Genomic DNA, 17,461 nt, shown 5'->3' with positions numbered 1-17,461 from the left:
CATGGTTTTTGATGCCCACTCTGGTGAGCATTATGATCTGAGAATTGAATAGAAGCTGGGGTGTTCATTAACATGAGTAGTTTCAAGGTGAGTTATTGATATTTTGACCAGCATAAGCTCTTTGAAAATTTAGCTCACAATCCACGTCGGCTTGAAGCGTAAAACTCATCAGGCTGTCAAGCACAGGGCCTCTGTCAAGGACAGAAATCTCATCATTTGTAGCAAATGTTCAGAAATGATTGAACAATGCAAGAGATCACAACAAATCCGTCCACTCCCACCCCGTATTTGTGTTAGTCAGCATCAAAAATGAATGTTTAATGTGTTGTCCACAGCTGCTTCGGACTGCAGGAGCAGGTTGTCCTTCATTAAATCCCGGCAGCCATCTGAAGGCAGCAGGACACACATGTTAAGAATTGCGCCCCATCTGATATGAGGTCCACTGTGCCAAAGCACAGTCCCATTGCACACAGCCGTCCATTGCTTAACATCATTAAATCACAGGGAAATGACAGGAGTAGCTATGAAACAGCTGCACACACGCCTACATGCATTACAGTGGTCATTTTTCACAGTGTGATTATGTTCGAGATTATGGAGAATCGTCTATCCTGGGTATCAAACTATGTTTCCTTGGAAGCAAAAATGCATTTTAATGAAGATTTATGAATTCTGTTCAAACAAAGCTTCATGTTTATATTTTGTTGTAACTATTTTCCCCTCATAGATGAAGTACTCGTTGTAAATAGTAACTGTTATATATTTGTAACCACAGGTGACTGGAAGGAGCAGCTGTGTCCTCTGGTGACCAGGCTAAAGGAGTGTGTGATGGAGGTGATGGAGAAGGCAAAGCGAGCCATGACCTTTGTGCTCCTGCAGGAGGCAGCATGCAGCATCCCACAGGGCTTTCTCCTGCAGCAGAGGAGGGATGTGGTCTTCAGTCAGGCAGTAGGTGGTTGCTCAATTCATTCACTTGTTTGGCTGAGAACTTAAAACAAAAAAAACCATTCAGCTTATCTGAGCTGTGACTGTGTTCGCCCGCTATCTCATTCTTTGTCCCAACATGTGCTGAGCGTGAATGATGAAATTACTTCCCACATTCGGGCAGACCGAAAGACACCTGAAAATTTGAGCGTTTTGGTTGGAAGCACTGCCACAATAGTGAAGTTGAACAATCAAGATGCACTTGTTGTGTAGACTTACAGCTTTGATTTGAGATTATTTTGTTTTGTTCTTGCAGTATGTACAACTTTTTATCTGCTTCATTTAAGTTAAATGAGGAAGAAATAACACTGGTCTGTCCATAAACCAGCTGAGCATTGATGTATTGAAGTGAATGTCACATGAGCCTCACTACAACAACAACTTTTATACGTCTTATTTGTGGAAAAAAATAGGCAGACCCAATCTGTCCATTACTGACAGTTGTTTTTACATTTTTTAATAACATTCACACGGACACGCGTAATCGCTGTTGCTATAAGATTTAAGATCATGCGTGTTAAAATCTTTGAACTTCTTGTTCTTCTTCCAGCACTTCCAACTCTTTGGTTGTCCCCCGATACGATCACTAAGTTGCCATCCGCTGACCGTTCCTGACATTTCACCGGCTCAGATGGCGTCTGCCCATCACATCCAGTGTCCTCCTCTTGTTTCTGTTACCATTATGGGGTATTTTCACAGCTTCACTACTTCCTGAAAATAGCTGTGCACATTCATTTCCTGTCTTACATTATTGGCCAAACTGATTAATCCAGGTGTGTCTGGTTTAGACTGCTGCAACAAGACACACCTGGATTAATCATTTTGGCCAATAATGCAAGACAGGAAATGAATGTGCACAGTTAATTTCAGGAAGTAGTGGAGCTGTGAAAATGGCCCATTGTGTAGAAATCAGCATTTTCACCGGAAGCTGAATTTTGGACCCTGAATTTAAGACCACCCCATTTTTTCAGACCTATTTCCCGGATTTCCAGTGATTTTAAAATTATAACGTATAAAAGTAGTGGTTTTAGTCCATTTTCAATGTCTTATTGGATATTGATAAAGTGTATAATTGTTGATCTTTATCGACTTGATGCAGTTGAGGAAAAATCAAAAGCGTGAAATATTACATTTTGAAATGTTTCTATTATTTCCTTAAAAACCATCGCAGCATTTTTTTTTCCAGCACTATATGTTGAACCAAGGGAATGATAATGGCCACAGTTGTCATGTCCAGGTATCACCGTTGGGCGGCTGTGACGTGACTGCAGCGAACCGTTTTAAACTCATGTTCGTCTCACCCTTCTAACAATAACATGTCATGTCATATCCTGCGTTCAGGCCCTCTGTTCTTTTCAACCAACAATCACTTCATTCTTATCAAGCAAGAAGAGTTTACGTGAGAAAAATGTATTTGTTGTGCGTGTGCGTGTGCGTGTGCGTGTGTGTGTGTGTGTGTGTGCGCGTGCGTGCGTGCATTCGAACAGCTTTCCGCCTTGGCCTGTGGCTTCGTCATGAGAGTGTACGCGGGGCTGCAGGACGAAGGCTTCCTGAGGCAGCTCCACCTCGTTGGCCTGGTGGCCCAGTTTGAAAGCCTGCTCAGCACCTACAGTGAGTCAACCTGGAAACCAGAACTCAGAACGACCGGAAAAACTTCCCTGGACATAACGCTTCTTCACATCCACATCCAAATATAATTTGTTGTGTCAGGAGATCACAGCTCAGTTGATGGATAATAAGTCTTTGACAAGTTGCGGCACGGTTCAGGTCGATGATTCACGTCAGTTTTCAGTGGATTCATGATATGTCTATGCTCGTCGTGGCCGTGCTGTTTTGCCGGTTCTGGGGTGACGTGTGAATATGAGAGCTGCCGATATGGGGAGAGACGTGGTCAAGTGAAGTCGAGTTCTTTGGACTCCTGTGTTGAAATCACAGCATGTAGAATTCCTAATATTAATAATACTAAAGTACTCCATAGTGCTGCGGGGGCTGGAAAAGCCTGTAATTGCCTGTAGCTGACTTTGACAGGTTCCTTTAACAATACTTGACAATTGACTATGTTCATCAAGAGAAAAAAGAATAAAAATAAATCCAAAATGTAAAAACTGAGGTTTTTGTATCAGTTATATAATCATAGCACACTAGTGAATCATCTTAAACAGGTGCTACGGATATTTCCTCAATGCATTCCTAAACAAAATTAATTAAAAGGCTAAATAAATAAATCACTATGTTGCTTGACAGTTTTCATTCTAAGACTGAGAGAAGAGGTTTGCATTCTGTAAAATTTCCTATCCAGGGCCTGTAGTTTGAGTCAATCCTCTCTGTTAATTCTTTTTTCCACCCATTAAATTTGTGCCAATACTTTTAAGTTCCAGAGAATTAAATTCCAACTATACATTCTTCAAGTCTAAAGGGTAAATGTGGTAAAATGGTTCGTCTTGTTTAGTTATGCATTATGCGTTTTTTTTCTTCCATATTTCATTCCAGTGAGTTTTTATGTTGAGGCATTCCCAAAAGACTGCATTGGAGGTTTTTCTGTTTGACAGTCACAAATTATTCAGCACTGGTTGTTACCGGTATTAGAGCCTGTTTTCTTATGTGGGGTGATCGAGAAAAAAAACTGTTTTTTTTTTTTCAACAAAATTCCTCCATGTCTGAAATGTGGTGTTTTTCCATGTTTCATCTGTTTTTGTCAGGTTCCCTTCTTTTCCCGACTGGTGCCTTTTAAACTTTTGGAGGCTTTTATGCCATTGAGAAATGTTGAACTGTTCATTTTCTGAATTGGATGTTCTGTCACCAGATTAAAATGAACTTGGAAACTTTTCTTTTGTTTATTCATTTTAGCCTTTGCGTGCTGAATGTGCTGAGAGACTTTTCCGTCCCTGCTGATGTGGTTTTGTGTTCCTGTGAAAGGCGAGGAGATCGGTATGCTGGAGGACATGGAGGTCGGCATCTCGGACCTCGAGAGAGTCGTGTTCAAAATCACAGAGGCCAAGACAGATGACCTCAGTGACCTCCAGCCTTTAGTGTGTGGCCGACGGTAAGCCAGCGACTCCACCGGCATCACCTTCACTCACAAATGTACATTATAAATTCAGCATAATTCTGCCAGTGCTGCAGCATCTCCATGTTCTTCCTCTTTGTACAAAAACCCCCAAAATAAACCTGACTGTCCATGGGGATTTCTGTGGAGAACTTTAGCACTGCTTGTGAGAACTTAAATAACTCAGTCATCACCAGTTCCTGTAGGGTCAGAACACTGTTACTGGATTATTTACTTAAGAGCTGTACAGTTTTTCCTGAGGATTCCTTGGAAAACAAACAGGATGTGTCTCCAGGAAAATTCAGTGGGCTTTCTAATAAAAAGAGCCGCCTCCTGTCACCACACTGACCGAGTTTAAACAGTTGAAGATGTCCTTGTGACATGGCCCTTAATGTTCCTCTGCTGGATTTAATTCAAGAATACAGGATGAAGCCTTCTTCATTGTGTCTGTTTTGTCATGGGAACAGCTTTTGTTGTTCCCACAGCAGTTTTATTAATAAGAAGGTGTTCGTGCATACATTCACGTCGTCCTGCTCTGAAGACCTGCATCTGTGTACTCACAATATGGAGACTTGTAGTAGTGGCAGCAAAACTGAAGTTCCCATAAATAAATTGTTACGTTGTTTATGTGAAGATATGTTGTAATGTCTGACTGAACAGTTTACAAAGTAATTTGTATGTTTATAACTTACTGACTCAACAGGATTAAACGGAAGCAGAAACCTCATGTTAATGCCTAAACTTCCCACTTCCCTATGTAAGAAAGAAAGAAATATAAAATATTCACAATAAGCCCTTTAATTCAACACATCTCTTGGTTTGTAAGGATTTATTCTTCCCTTTTGTAAAGTCAGTGTGCTTTTTTTCAGGATGATTTATGCTGTTTTTAGCCCTTTACAGCCTTGGGATCCAGTTCCAGACCACATCACATACTTCGGTTTGTTGCCGCGTTACTAAATTGTTATGGCAGTCAATATTTCACTAATTGTTGTAGATATATGTGCTTCAGCATGCACTTGGAATTATCAGCATGACAGGCATCGAAAGGACCGTAGAGCTTGGTGCTGGACTGCACCTGCTGCTTTGGCCAAGAAAACCCTCAAGTGACCTGCAAAATGGAAAAATGCCATCTGATTGCTGACCAAGCAGCACAGCTGTATTGAACAGCCGGAAACGGGGAAGATGGTTTCACTTTTAAATCTCTCTGACCTCTACTCCACCTGCTTTTGAGGTGATCCGCTTTCTGACTGCAGCACAGAGTGGTTAAATAACTTCATGTCAAGCCGTGTCTCCTGTTTGGAAACGGAGCAAAAGTTCACTCATGAGTCATTTGATATGACAAGGTCAAGCAGCTTTTATATGAGCTTATAATAGTGGGTCTAAATCCAAGTCTGTTATAAAAAAAAAAAAGTACACTCTCAGCATCTCCACTTTATATCAGTCAGTTATGGACTTTGTCACATTGACCGCCACTTTCTGTCATATGCACACACACACACACACACGCCATCAGTTTCTGTTCTCTTCCTCCAGCTTGCTCGGACCTGTCTTCAGTGTCAAATTGTTCAACTTCCCAAAGTCTCACGTTCATACAGTGCTGTGAAGCATTTCGGATTTCTTTTTAACTGCTTGTTTCTCTTTTAACGTGTAACTCTTTCTTCTCTCCTCGCATTCAGGGGTCACTTTACTGTAGAAGTGCCATTACCACAAGTGGTTTTCCAGACCTTGCCAGAGGAGATCAAGGAGGGCAAGCCTCTACGAGTATTCCCGGTGCTGTTTAACGTGGGGATCAATGAACAACAAACTATAGCAGAGAGGTACTGCTGACACCCTGATCACTCGTTTACTGTGAACAACTTCCACGCCGGTGTTCTTCAGTCACAAACAGGAGGCATTTACAGATGTAAATCCTTCTCTTTTTTTATAACTGCATATCCTACTCCGACTTTCTGAGCTGCAAAAAATGCTTCCTCTCAAGTCTAAACTGAGTTCTTTTCTTGTTGACATGCTGCTTTCCCATGTGAGAGCTCAAGCCCATGCTGAGGTTTATAACTGCCTGTAAAGTACAGGACAACCCTGAGTTTTAACTTGATTGCTTGATTGATTAGCTGTGAGCATTACAAACGTAAAGCACATGACTGCACGCCTGGTTCATGCTTTGGCTCAATAAAAAGGTAAGTTCTTAAGGGGGCTGATAAGTTTGACCCAGGCAGTTTTGATTTTTGTGAAATATTTGTGTTTGTGTGTGCAAAGTAAAATAATGCAGGCATCCAAAAATTAAACTAGAATTTTTGGAAAAGTTGTGTTAAAAGTAAATGTATCTGTTTGACAGCACTTGGGATTTTTTTTTTTTTAACTTCAAGTTTCATCGGGGAGCTAATATTTTTTTAATTCAACTGTATAATTGTCTTTCTCCAGATTTTCCAAATTAGATATGCAAAACTTCCTCCTGCTAAATTTAAATTCTTAATATTTCGTTGGTGCAGAGCAGACACTTGACATTAAATGTTAGTTTTCCCTAAATGTTGCATCTACTGGTCTGAATTACCGTACAGCAAAAAAAAAAAAAAAAAAACCTGTTATAAAAAGCTGATATCTCACAGTGTTTGTTTTGTTCTCTGATTATTTCAGGTTTGGAGATATTTCCCTACAAGAAAGAATAAACCAGAAGAACTTTGAGACATTAGAAGCTTATTACAAATCGTTAAGTGAAAAGGTACCACTAGAATGTAAGTGCATTTTTTTTTTTGGTTTGTTTAGTAATAGTTGTGTTTTGTTTGGAACATACTGTTTCATGATTGTAATCTGTAAAGAAGAAAAAATGCTTAATATCTCCCCATTGTTGTTCTATTTGAAATCACACTGGCAACAGTTGCTGAAGTTTGTTTTTTTCCGCAAGTATGAGATGGCGCGATAAACAGTGAAACTCACTGATCGCTGTCTGTGCCCAAAGCAAAACAAATAATGAAATATTCACTGGTGGTGTGCTTCCATATTTTTCTCCAAACAGGTCTACCGTGTTTTCAGACACAGACTGACATAAAGGAATTACTTGAAACCCTGGGCCAGAATGTAGTCACAAAGAAGAGGAAGAATGTGGAGATACTGTGGATTGCTGGAACGGTGAGTCGGGTTTCTCGTTTCGTCAAGGGAGATAGTTTTCACTCACCCGTGCCACGTTCTCATTTGTGTCACACCGGTTCAAACTGTTGTGCTGGGGATATAGTGATGTCTCACAGGCTTTAACAAGCGCACCGGACTGATTGCAGCAGAGCTGTCAGAACATGATTAACTGACCGCGGAAGATAACACCGTACGGTCACTGACCTTTATTATGATTCTGTAGCTACGAGTAAGTTTGGTGTCCCAGTAATTCATTGTACAAGTAAATGAAATATTGTTATAATGGGACAAAGTCTACAGCCAGGTCAGCTGCTGTGTGCACGACAGCACACTTTAGAATAGTCAACAGCGTGACTAGGACATACCTTCTGTATTTTGTCACAGTTCAATGAATGAGATCTTACATTTAAAAACAAGCCTGCATGTCAACCGCAGGAGTTCTTTTTTTTCTTCTTCTTCTTCTTTTCAAACTCTGTTTGACAAGTTGCATGTTTCACAGAATGTCACTGTGGGATGCCAGAAATGAATTACAGGAATTCTCTCTCAGTGCGGGTGGGCCTCATTGAGGCGGTTCCATGCTCCATGAACAAGGAAATAAGGAGAATCTGAAACTGTTGAATATGAAATGAAAACACGTTTTGTTTTGTTACATGAACTCATCACTCACTTTGGGACAAACTAAATCTTTTGAACTTGTAAAAGCAATTTGTTTGAAAGATCAAACCTGTTTTAATTAATGTGTGTTGGTGCATGTTTTGCTTTTGTCTGCCTTCTTTCAGATCTGCCGAAGGTTAAATGGCATCAGGTTTACCAGCTGTAAAAGTGCCAAAGACCGAACATCCATGTCTGTCACTTTAGAGCAGTGTGCTCTCCTGCGTGATGAACACCAGCTCAGCAAGGACTTCTTCGTCCGCGCTCTGGACTGTATGCGGAGGTAAGATAATAATAAAAATCAAAGCTGAATAAATAATAGAGCTATTAAGGGTGCAAGTTATTGATACAGCTGATCCTGGCCATGCTGCAAGTGTTATAAAGCAGAAAAAAATGTAAAAAAAAAAAAAAAAATCTCAGCTGCTGCTGCTGCCAAAGTTAGCAAAACCCTCAAGATATTTTTTTACTTGTAACCAGTTTTGGTTTAGAACTAAATTAAATCTGATAAGTCTGTTTACTGTAATAACTTGCACCCATCGTCGGTCGCACACATCAAAGACATCTCTTCCCAGGAATAGCTTCGCCAGTGTAACCATCACCACATGCTCGCTCCACCATCAGCACCACAGTTCGCACATCTGAAGGCAGCCGTGCATGTTGTTGTCATGTTGGATCAGTGCTGCAGGGACCACTCACTGCCTGCAATGTTTGTGTTTGCCAGCAGGGTAAACATTTTCATCTGTCTTCATTTGATAAGATCTCACTTTTTTTTTTCTTTTTTTTGGTGAGAACTCTGATGAGGTTCGCAGCAGAGATGCCTTTAGCCGAGACCTCCAGTAGGTCAGCTGAAGGAAGCTCACATTACAAATACTTAGCTGCACTGTCTGTCTGCCGGCTAAACGTTTAATGCACTGCAAATAATTGTTGTTAGTTAAACTTAGTAATAGAATAAATGAATCTTAATTCTTAGTGAATTACAAATCAGCCCCTCAGTGCTTCTTGTCTCAGGCGGTGCTCTGCTGATTACAGATTTGATTACCGCACACTTTGACACTTCATTTTATTTTTCTCTGGTGGGATTATGATAAGTAGCTCTGATTTTCTAAACTCTTCACAGAAGTAGAAAATGCATTTAAAAAAAATATTGTTCTGAATTACTGGTAATACGTAGTAAACATTTTATTGTCCAGAAGTTTGAAAGATCTGTGCCATACAGCTCTTTGTGAGAATTAATGCGGACCTACTTCCTGTGTTCTATCATAAGTGCTGCAATCCAACAGTTAGCTTTACATACATATTACTGTACTCATGATTGAAAATATTGAATTGATTGTCAAAGTTTACGACATGTTTTCTCTTGGGTTGGCACTGCTGCAGGAAAAAAAACATTCTGTCAGTTTGTAAAAAGGTTGGCATGTTACTGGAATTGGCAGCATTTAAAATGAAATGTTTTCCCAGTAGACGGTAATGTGAGGACACAGATTGAACCTTGAGTAAAATGTCGTGCTGATGGGAAAGGTTTTTGATTGGGTTTTATCAGGAAGGTGCACGTGTCTGCATGACAGTGTTAGCTCAATTTAAGGTCTTCACTTTGGTAAATAATTGATATAGGTGTGTCAGTAAACATTTTACAGCACAGTGTGGTGAAACAGCCTCACAGACGTGACAGGGTGGTGCTGATGTCCTCCATAAAAATGTGAAGTTGTAGGTTTTGATCGTGCCTGGCAGGCGCTGCAGACCTTTTGAGAGAAGCCGCTTTCTGTAACAGAATCTGTGTGACAGAGTTTGTCGTCGAAAAATGTTGGTGGATTTTCTGTTTGGGTGACTGTTTATTCCTGGTTTGGCCATGTTGATCCACAGGACTGAAATACGGAAATGACTGCTTACAAACCAACTGCAGCAGACCGACATGATGAATTCTTGTACTTGAAATCGTGGGAGTTGATGGATTATGTATAACAACAGTTTGGTTGGTTGAAATAGCTTAATGTTAGTATGTGTTCCCGAGATTTTAAGTGGAATGATACATTTTTAATTCTTATCTTCATTTTCTTTTACTATGTCGGATTATGAGCAGCCACATATTCTCTTTGCGTCCCTACCTTTGTATAATAAATGACCTATAAACCTTCTCAGGTTTGTTTATTGACCTTTGGTCTCACACACTGAATCAAACAACTTGGAGCTCCAAAGGTGGCGATTATCAGTAAGAAGTTCTGTCACTCTTTGATAGAAACTTGACACAGCACTGCAAAAAACTTCAAAACAAGTCTCATGCTCTACAATAACACGTTTAACCACTGCTGTAATGTGAAAAAAATTATCTTTAGCCAAATGTTGTTACAGATTTGCATTAAAAGCTGCATGCTTCACTTCCCCGTTCAGTCCTTTCATTTTGTGTCTCACAGTGAAATTTTCCCGCCAGCATGTTCTCCACATTTCCGCTCCATCCATCACCGCCTGCTTGTCTGTGGCTTTTCATCGAAGCGTTCAATCTGTACTAATGGCTCCATGCCTAAGTGGAACTTCCCATTTGAGCCTGTAAGGGCTCTCAGGTGACAGTCCACTTAGGCTGCATCTATACTGTACTAACGCTACAGCGCTTTGATCTGTCTCTGTCCGCTCTCTTTCGCTCCGACGGGCGCCCCCGCAGTCGGCTGACCCAGGGAGACATTGGGCAGTGGGAGGACCCTGAGGCTGGCACTGTGACAGACAACAAACCAGCATCACGACACTTTTACCCCATTGCCCTGCTGCTCGTTAGCTCCCACCTACTGGTGGTGTGGCTCATTTTAAGTCTTGTTTTTCTGCTTGCAAAATACCAATAAACTGCTGACAATGCCATCTCTACTTAGTCCTCCTTTCTGTGTTTGTGGGTTAATCTTTTATGAGTGGTGGCCTGTTGAGTTTTTTGGTGTGAGAGATATCAGAGCGAGCCATTTATTATTGATGTGAACCCGTGGGACGTTACTCCACACACACAGAATAGAAACGGTTTTGGTCTAAAACCCCTTAACTTTGCTGATTTTTTTTTTTTTTAATGTAGTAATCTAACTGGGCCAAACCTGTGAACTCAAAGTTGACACAGATTAACTACACATTTATTTATGTGACACTTTTCAGACAAAAAATGCACTCCCAGCTCCCAAAATGCAACTCAAAGTGCTTCACAACTTAAAAAATGAGAGAAAAAAATAGAGAGGAAACTTTACAAGCAGACTGAAACCAATAGGACTATACAGAAGACTTAATATGCAGGAAAAACATCGAGATGAAAATGTAAAATAAATTTTGAAATACATTAACAATACATTAGCCTCGTGAACCAGCCCCGCCCACTCCACATCCACGTTTGGATTTAGTAGCTGGGGTGGGTCTGGGGACAAGCCAGTAGAAAGACAATGCGGCTCGGCCATGAGATGGCCGAGCCAACCAGCGTTGCCGCTTTTTGTTTTCAAATTTTTTTTGGCAAATTCTGGCGGCTAAACCGGAAGTGACGTCATCAACGAGCGTAGCGGAGATTACGGACTTTAACCATCATCTGAAAGCTGCAATAAGTAAAGTTTCTAACAGAAAAAGGCGTTTTCGCGTGTCTTTGTGTGTAGAGAAGCTAGAGCTAAAGAGCTAAAGCTAACTCTTAGAGAAGCTAACGCATCTTGATGACGTATTTGTTTTGAAGCGCTGATTGGCTGAAGTGCACTGTCAGTCAAAGGAGTAACCAACGTCCCCTGCACAGAGTTTGTATTGACTTGTCTCCAGACCCACCCCAGCTACTAAATCCAAACGTGGATGTGGAGTGGGCGGGGCTGGTTCACGAGGCTAACAATACATAACATACAAGAGCAAAAGTACAAGATAACAGTTTATGAGAATGCCAGTCCAGGTTAAAAGTTTATCGAGAGCTTAAAGAGACAAAGTTGTAATGAATTCCACATTTTGGTCACATGGAGCATGTGTGATTTAAAGTTTTAATTTGAGTCTAAAATAACAGTTTTCTAGTTTAATTTTTTGATTGCGGAGCCAGACATCTATGTCAGCTTCATTACCAATTTTAGCAACTTCTGTTTTCGACTCATTTAATTTTGACAGGTCAGTGAGGCCACTTCATCATGTCAGCCAGACGGACTATAATTTAAATACAATCTGCAAAGACAATACATGTACAAATTACCAGTTTTAATCAACCGTAATGGCATTTGTATATATTTTTCTTACTGCTGTTTGTGCTGATTTTTGTGTCCAACTTATAATGATCGTAACTTTTAACCTCTGACCATTCATAACAGTAATAGTAAATAGTATTTTTAATTTTTTCCACAAATGTTTTTCTTGTCAGGTGACCACTCGCAGTGTTGTTTCTCCTTTAATGATGTGTCTGCTACAATTCTCACATTTTTTCACATAATTAAGTGACTAAGTGAATTGAACGATATGAGAACCTGGGAGATGACTGGGGGGCGTCTTAATCAGAGGATCCACCTCAACTGGCTCTACTTAATGTGGATCAAGGAGCAGCTTGAGTTTGAGTCTCTACCCAGTATGTGAACTCATCAGTCTATCTCGGAGTGATGCCCACCTCCCTCATTTCAACCGCTTGTATCAGCGAGTCCTCTCTTCAATCACGACCGTAGACGAGGGCGGTGATGAAGACCAACCAGGAAACAGAGTTCTGCATTACAGTTTAGTTCCCAATTTACCTCAACAGTGCGGTACAGTGACTGTGTTGCTGCAGCCACCTGGACTGAGGAAGGCCTGCACCCCTTCCCCCAAGCCCAGCTGCTTCACGCTCAGCAGAAAACCATCCCGGTGAACACCGGAGACCCTTATGTGATGCTGCCAAGACATCAATAAGCACCAAAAACATTGGTGCAGCCCTCCACCCCCCACTAGATTTCCCGAGAGGCATGGTCCGAGAAGTTCTCCAAGTATACAAAACACATGTGGAATGGGTTGGTGAACTTCCATGCCCGCTTGGCAATCTCTGAGAGGATGAATAGCAGGCCTGTGGTTCTGTGAGCAGAACAGAGTCTGCACTGTTTCTCCTGTATCTGGGCGTAATCGTCATCTCAGAGGTCTAATAAGTGATTTAGCATCCTCTCACATTCAGCTGAACCTCTTTGGTGACCAAAGAACCACGTAATCATTCAGAGTCACAGCACCAGCAGAGCGACTTTATCCTAACAAATTGCCTACGTCTTCTGGCCCGTCTCTTCTGGCCTGTCTCTTCTGGTCTGCCTCTTCTGGTCTGAGTCCTCTGGTCTAAGTCCGCTGGTCTACGTCCTGTGACCTGTCTCCTCCCTGACTCTGCTCTCTCTATTGTGGCAATAAGGATTTCTTTTAACTGTGAAAAGCTTTATTGAGCACAAGTTCTGCACAGAAGTGATAGAGGATTGGGGTTTTTTTGTGACATGCACTAACAAGCAAGGCATGTAACGTTGGTAACAGCATCAGTTTTCTTAGTAACTCGCTTGACATATTGGCGTGTATTAACTCATCATTTAGCTGACATGTAACATTTCTCACCTTACATAGTTTGGGGGGGAAAAGCTCCAGAGTTGTTTTCAGCAGCTCAGAAAAACACGTCACTGCTTGTTAATAATTGATTATACGATTGACTTCTAGAATAAAGTTTGTTGTCCATGTTGGAAATAAAAAATACCTCTGACAACTGGCAACAGTTGGGAGCGTAAAAGATGTGCCGATACAAGAGTTTTATTTTGGAAGACCGGCTCCTGGTTTTCCATGGCATCCCAAAATTCCCTCTTTTATCCTCCAGTCCGTTGCCTGTTTTGCTGCCACATGCGGAGAAAAAAGACTCTCCGTCTAACTTCTGCGTTGCGGCTGCTGCTGCGTGACGCGACGCAGAAACTTTTTCTTTACTTTTCCCTATAGTCTTCATTTCGACACCTCTAAACTGTGCTCCTGAAGAGCTGTGTTTTGTTAGAATCATCCATACAACATTATTTCAGAAAGACTGTGACTTGTCTCTCAGATCTTCCGTGCCTGTCTGTCAGTAGCAGCAGCCATCTCAACCCCTTGCTTCCTGGTTCAGACAGAAGGCTTTGACCGCCTGTAGGGGGGTAAGGACTCTGCTCTGGGATCCAGACTGGTAACCTGTCGGCTGTAGGATTTGAGCTTGCAGACCTCCGACCCTAAGCCCGCTTCTCTAACCTTGAGGCTCATGTTTGTTTTAATTAGTGCAAATATACCCACAACCCATTTCAGTCATTTCCTTCTTCAAGTAACACTTGAGCAGTCTTGAATCGTATCCAGTAATCTTCTTCTGCTCATCAGAGTCAGTGACGATGTGTCTCGAATAGGCAATACAACCATGATTACTTTGAACATCAGAAAATGTTGATGAAAAACTCAGATATGTTCATTTGAAGCAGTTAAATTCCACAAATAAAAGTCATGATTCCCTCTTTTGGAGTTCATAAGAATTTATGCAACACAGATCTGATCAGATATCTGATTGCAGATAATTGAAATTGAGTCTAATATGGTTTCCTTTAAAAATGATTTGTTGCAGGAGCTCAAATATTTCCCTCCAGATCCAAGTGTAGCAGAACACACACTCACACACACACGTACCGACGTTTGTCTTGATGAACTGTTCCTTAAGTTTGAACTCCTCCCATCATTTGGAAGAACAGTCCAGAGGGTCAGTGCTTCATCAGCTTTCCTTGTCTTTATTTTAATGCTGGTCTGGAACCATCCAGCAGGATCGGTACGATTGTATGAGTCACCTCAATCTCATCTTTCAAGTGTTTGTCATTTCAAAATACAGCTTGAATGGTACTTTTGAAACACTGGTCATCTGGTGCCGTCTCAGATATTACCCTGAATCCAGTACAACCCATATTGTTGATTTTAAAATGTTACCTCACTCAATGTCTCAGGTTTGCTGCATTTGTAGGATGCTGTTTCATAAGATTTTGTAAATTCTGCCGTGATAAGGTGCTGCCAGGTTGACCATCACTGTTCTGAAAGCGGCCACGTACCTATGTGCTCAAAGAAGTATGTGTTTGAGAATAATTTGAGGCCAGAGATGAAGGTATGTGAGGCTGGTTTTCTGTTTCTGTGTTGCCCCTGTGATGAGCTGCTGTTCCCCGCCTCTGAAAAACATCAGCAAAGATCGGCTGCAGCTGTCCAGGAGTATACTAGGACTTTTAGTATAGTCTTCCCTTTTTTTCAGCTTACCTTTGAAATTAAAAAAATACACTTTATACAATTTAGCTACGCAAAAATGTTGCTTTAGTTTCGAAACAAAACAAACACCCAAAGAGAAAAACACTCTTGGAGACGGAGGTGGTGTGAGACTTTGTGAGGCAAACAAAATGCAACTGTGTTTATTGTATTTAATATAGAAATTATTGATCATTTAAGCAGTTTGTATCAATATTTATTTAAAATGTAATTTTAAGATGAATTACTAAAGTACTGCATATTGTAAAGCTTTTTTATTCATAGCATATTTTCATATTCAAAACACTCATTATGTTCTGTATCAAAATAACATTTTCCTGCAAGCATTTGTCATTTATACCACAAACATCAAATCTTAAGACTCACTCATGTTTCCTTTTTTGTTCTCCTTTCTGTTCCTCCTTCATGCTTTTCCTTTCATGCTCTTCATTTGATCATCAGAGAAGGATGTCGGATTGAAAACGTTCAAAAGAATATTAGATGCAGGAAGTACGCCTTCAACATGTTGCAGCTGATGGCCTTTCCCAAGTGCTACCGACCTCCCGAGGGAACGTACGGCAAAGTCGACTCTTAAGGACAAACACCATGTACTATAAAGCTCTTCACTGCTATGCACATTGCCTGTGTTTTATCTAGATAATATTAAGTATGTGAAATGTTATTTTCATTTAAAAAAATCCGTACTTGCTGGATGTTTCCCAGTTCTGCTGTGTTTGCTGTGGAAGGGTACGTGCAGAGGCTCTGAGAAGAGTCAGGACTTGATGCCAGGATCGGTTTGCCAAATGTGTTGCAAAACAAATGCACTTTCACTTTTATTTCTTTACTCATTTTTGTGGCCCAAGCAGTTATTGGGTGTTGACTGAGTCACCGTATCTGTAGATATTCACTGTTTCATATAAGTGCTTGAAGAATTTCTCTTCTGTAAAATGATCTTCCCTCTGAAGTCAGCTTTGAAATCTTTGCCGGTTTTTTGTTTTTAATCCTGTCTCTGCTCACTGTCTCAACAAAAGAAGCATAAATTGACCTTGACCTTTTTTTAGAGTTCCCATGTTCAGGATTGGGGTTCCACTAATTTTTGAGTTACAAACATCCATCATCATTGATAAAATAGGAATTGAAATTTACTACATGACTGCTTCAAACATCAAAGCATAATCTTGTGTTCAGGAGTTGATGCCCTCCAGCTGTGCTCCAACAGCTGGTTAGTTTCAGGTCCAAACCTTAGTTTGTTTTTTCGTGTGGGGTGTTTTTCTTTCTTTTTTCTTTTTTTTTTTTTTTTTTTTTAACTATTTCAAAACATCCATTTATTAACACACATATGTTACACTTTGTTCTATTATTTTTTTTGTATATGCTTTGTGTTTAAGCCGAGCCTGACAGGTGGAAGCTGAGCATCGAACCACAGATCATAAGTGTCATTATTTATATTTTTATTATAAAGGGATTTTATATTCTGAGTGTTTGACTTTTAGTGCATGATTATAATGATCACATATGTTCAATGCTTTACATTCACACATTTCCAAGATTAAAGATGGGTTTAATGTTGATTGTTCACTGGTGTGTGTGTGTGATGATTTGCTTGCTGATTTCGATGTCCAGCATTTATTTTTAATAACTTCAAATTTATGCTATTTAAGCTCAAAGTTAGATGTAAATTCATTGTTTTGAAGCCTGAACAAAAGGAGAGAGCGATGTGGTTATGTTAGGGATTTTTGTACTGTGATGGGTCTTGTGATTTTTAAGTAGGATTGAAAGGTAGAAGGCAAATATAACGGAAAGGCATAAAATTCTAACAAACTGCAAAGTTAGATAGCTTCTCCACAAATATGTGACAATTTGGTTTATTTGATTCATTTATTTGCCTGTTTTCTACAAATGTATATCTACATATGTATTGTACTTTTTAATCTTTACTCTTATTATTAGTTGTGTAGGTCTGGAACAGGTGGAACATGTTTCATTACATATTAAACTGTGTACAATTGTGCTTGTGACCAATGAAGGTCTTAACTCTTAATGTACAACTTGTATTCTTACAAATGCTTCAAACAGGCAGACGTAATATAATACTAGTTAACTGAAAGTTTCAAGTCAAAGTTTCTTTTTCTTTTTTTTGTCTGTTTTTCACCAAATACCTCATTAACTTTCCCAAATTCAGGACGTCTTCAAACTGCCTGCAGCAGGTGGCTTTTCACAGGAAATCATTAGAGTTTGTATTTCAGATGTGATTGTTTCAGGAGCCTGTATATAAATGCGTAGACATTACATAAATGAATTGAATGTATTTTTCAGCAAATCTGCTCCAACCATTCCCTCGCGCTTCTTGTCACACGCCAACATGTCTGTAGTCACCAGCAGCTGCTTGTCAGTGTGGATCTTCAAGCTGTCACTGGATCACAGCTCTTCTCTTCTCCACTACATTCAGTTGTTTTTCCATCGGAACTT

At 40.3% G+C, this 17,461-nt stretch overlaps 1 protein-coding gene across 2 annotated transcripts in view; it reads left to right on the top strand.

The window, feature by feature from the left end:
* The window catches only part of inpp4b (inositol polyphosphate-4-phosphatase type II B), a 161,030-nt gene extending 144,460 nt beyond the window's left edge, over positions 1–16,570 (top strand). Inside the window, exons 15-22 of one of the 2 annotated variants that reach the window (XM_030093257.1) lie at positions 776–948; positions 2,472–2,595; positions 3,901–4,027; positions 5,707–5,847; positions 6,662–6,759; positions 7,041–7,153; positions 7,933–8,087; positions 15,455–16,570. In XM_030093257.1, the coding sequence (XP_029949117.1) occupies positions 776–948; positions 2,472–2,595; positions 3,901–4,027; positions 5,707–5,847; positions 6,662–6,759; positions 7,041–7,153; positions 7,933–8,087; positions 15,455–15,587 (1,064 nt within the window). In that variant the 3' untranslated portion in view covers positions 15,588–16,570. Of the gene's footprint in view, positions 1–775; positions 949–2,471; positions 2,596–3,900; positions 4,028–5,706; positions 5,848–6,661; positions 6,760–7,040; positions 7,154–7,932; positions 8,088–10,457; positions 10,654–15,454 lie in introns of those variants that run through there. The other variant, XM_030093256.1, reaches the window with a different exon arrangement.
* Positions 16,571–17,461: the final 891 nt, after the last annotated feature.

Source organism: Salarias fasciatus, chromosome 6, assembly GCF_902148845.1.
Source record: "Salarias fasciatus chromosome 6, fSalaFa1.1, whole genome shotgun sequence".
NCBI classification, from domain to species: domain Eukaryota; kingdom Metazoa; phylum Chordata; class Actinopteri; order Blenniiformes; family Blenniidae; genus Salarias; species Salarias fasciatus.
This window is presented reverse-complemented; position numbering and strand designations above follow the sequence as displayed.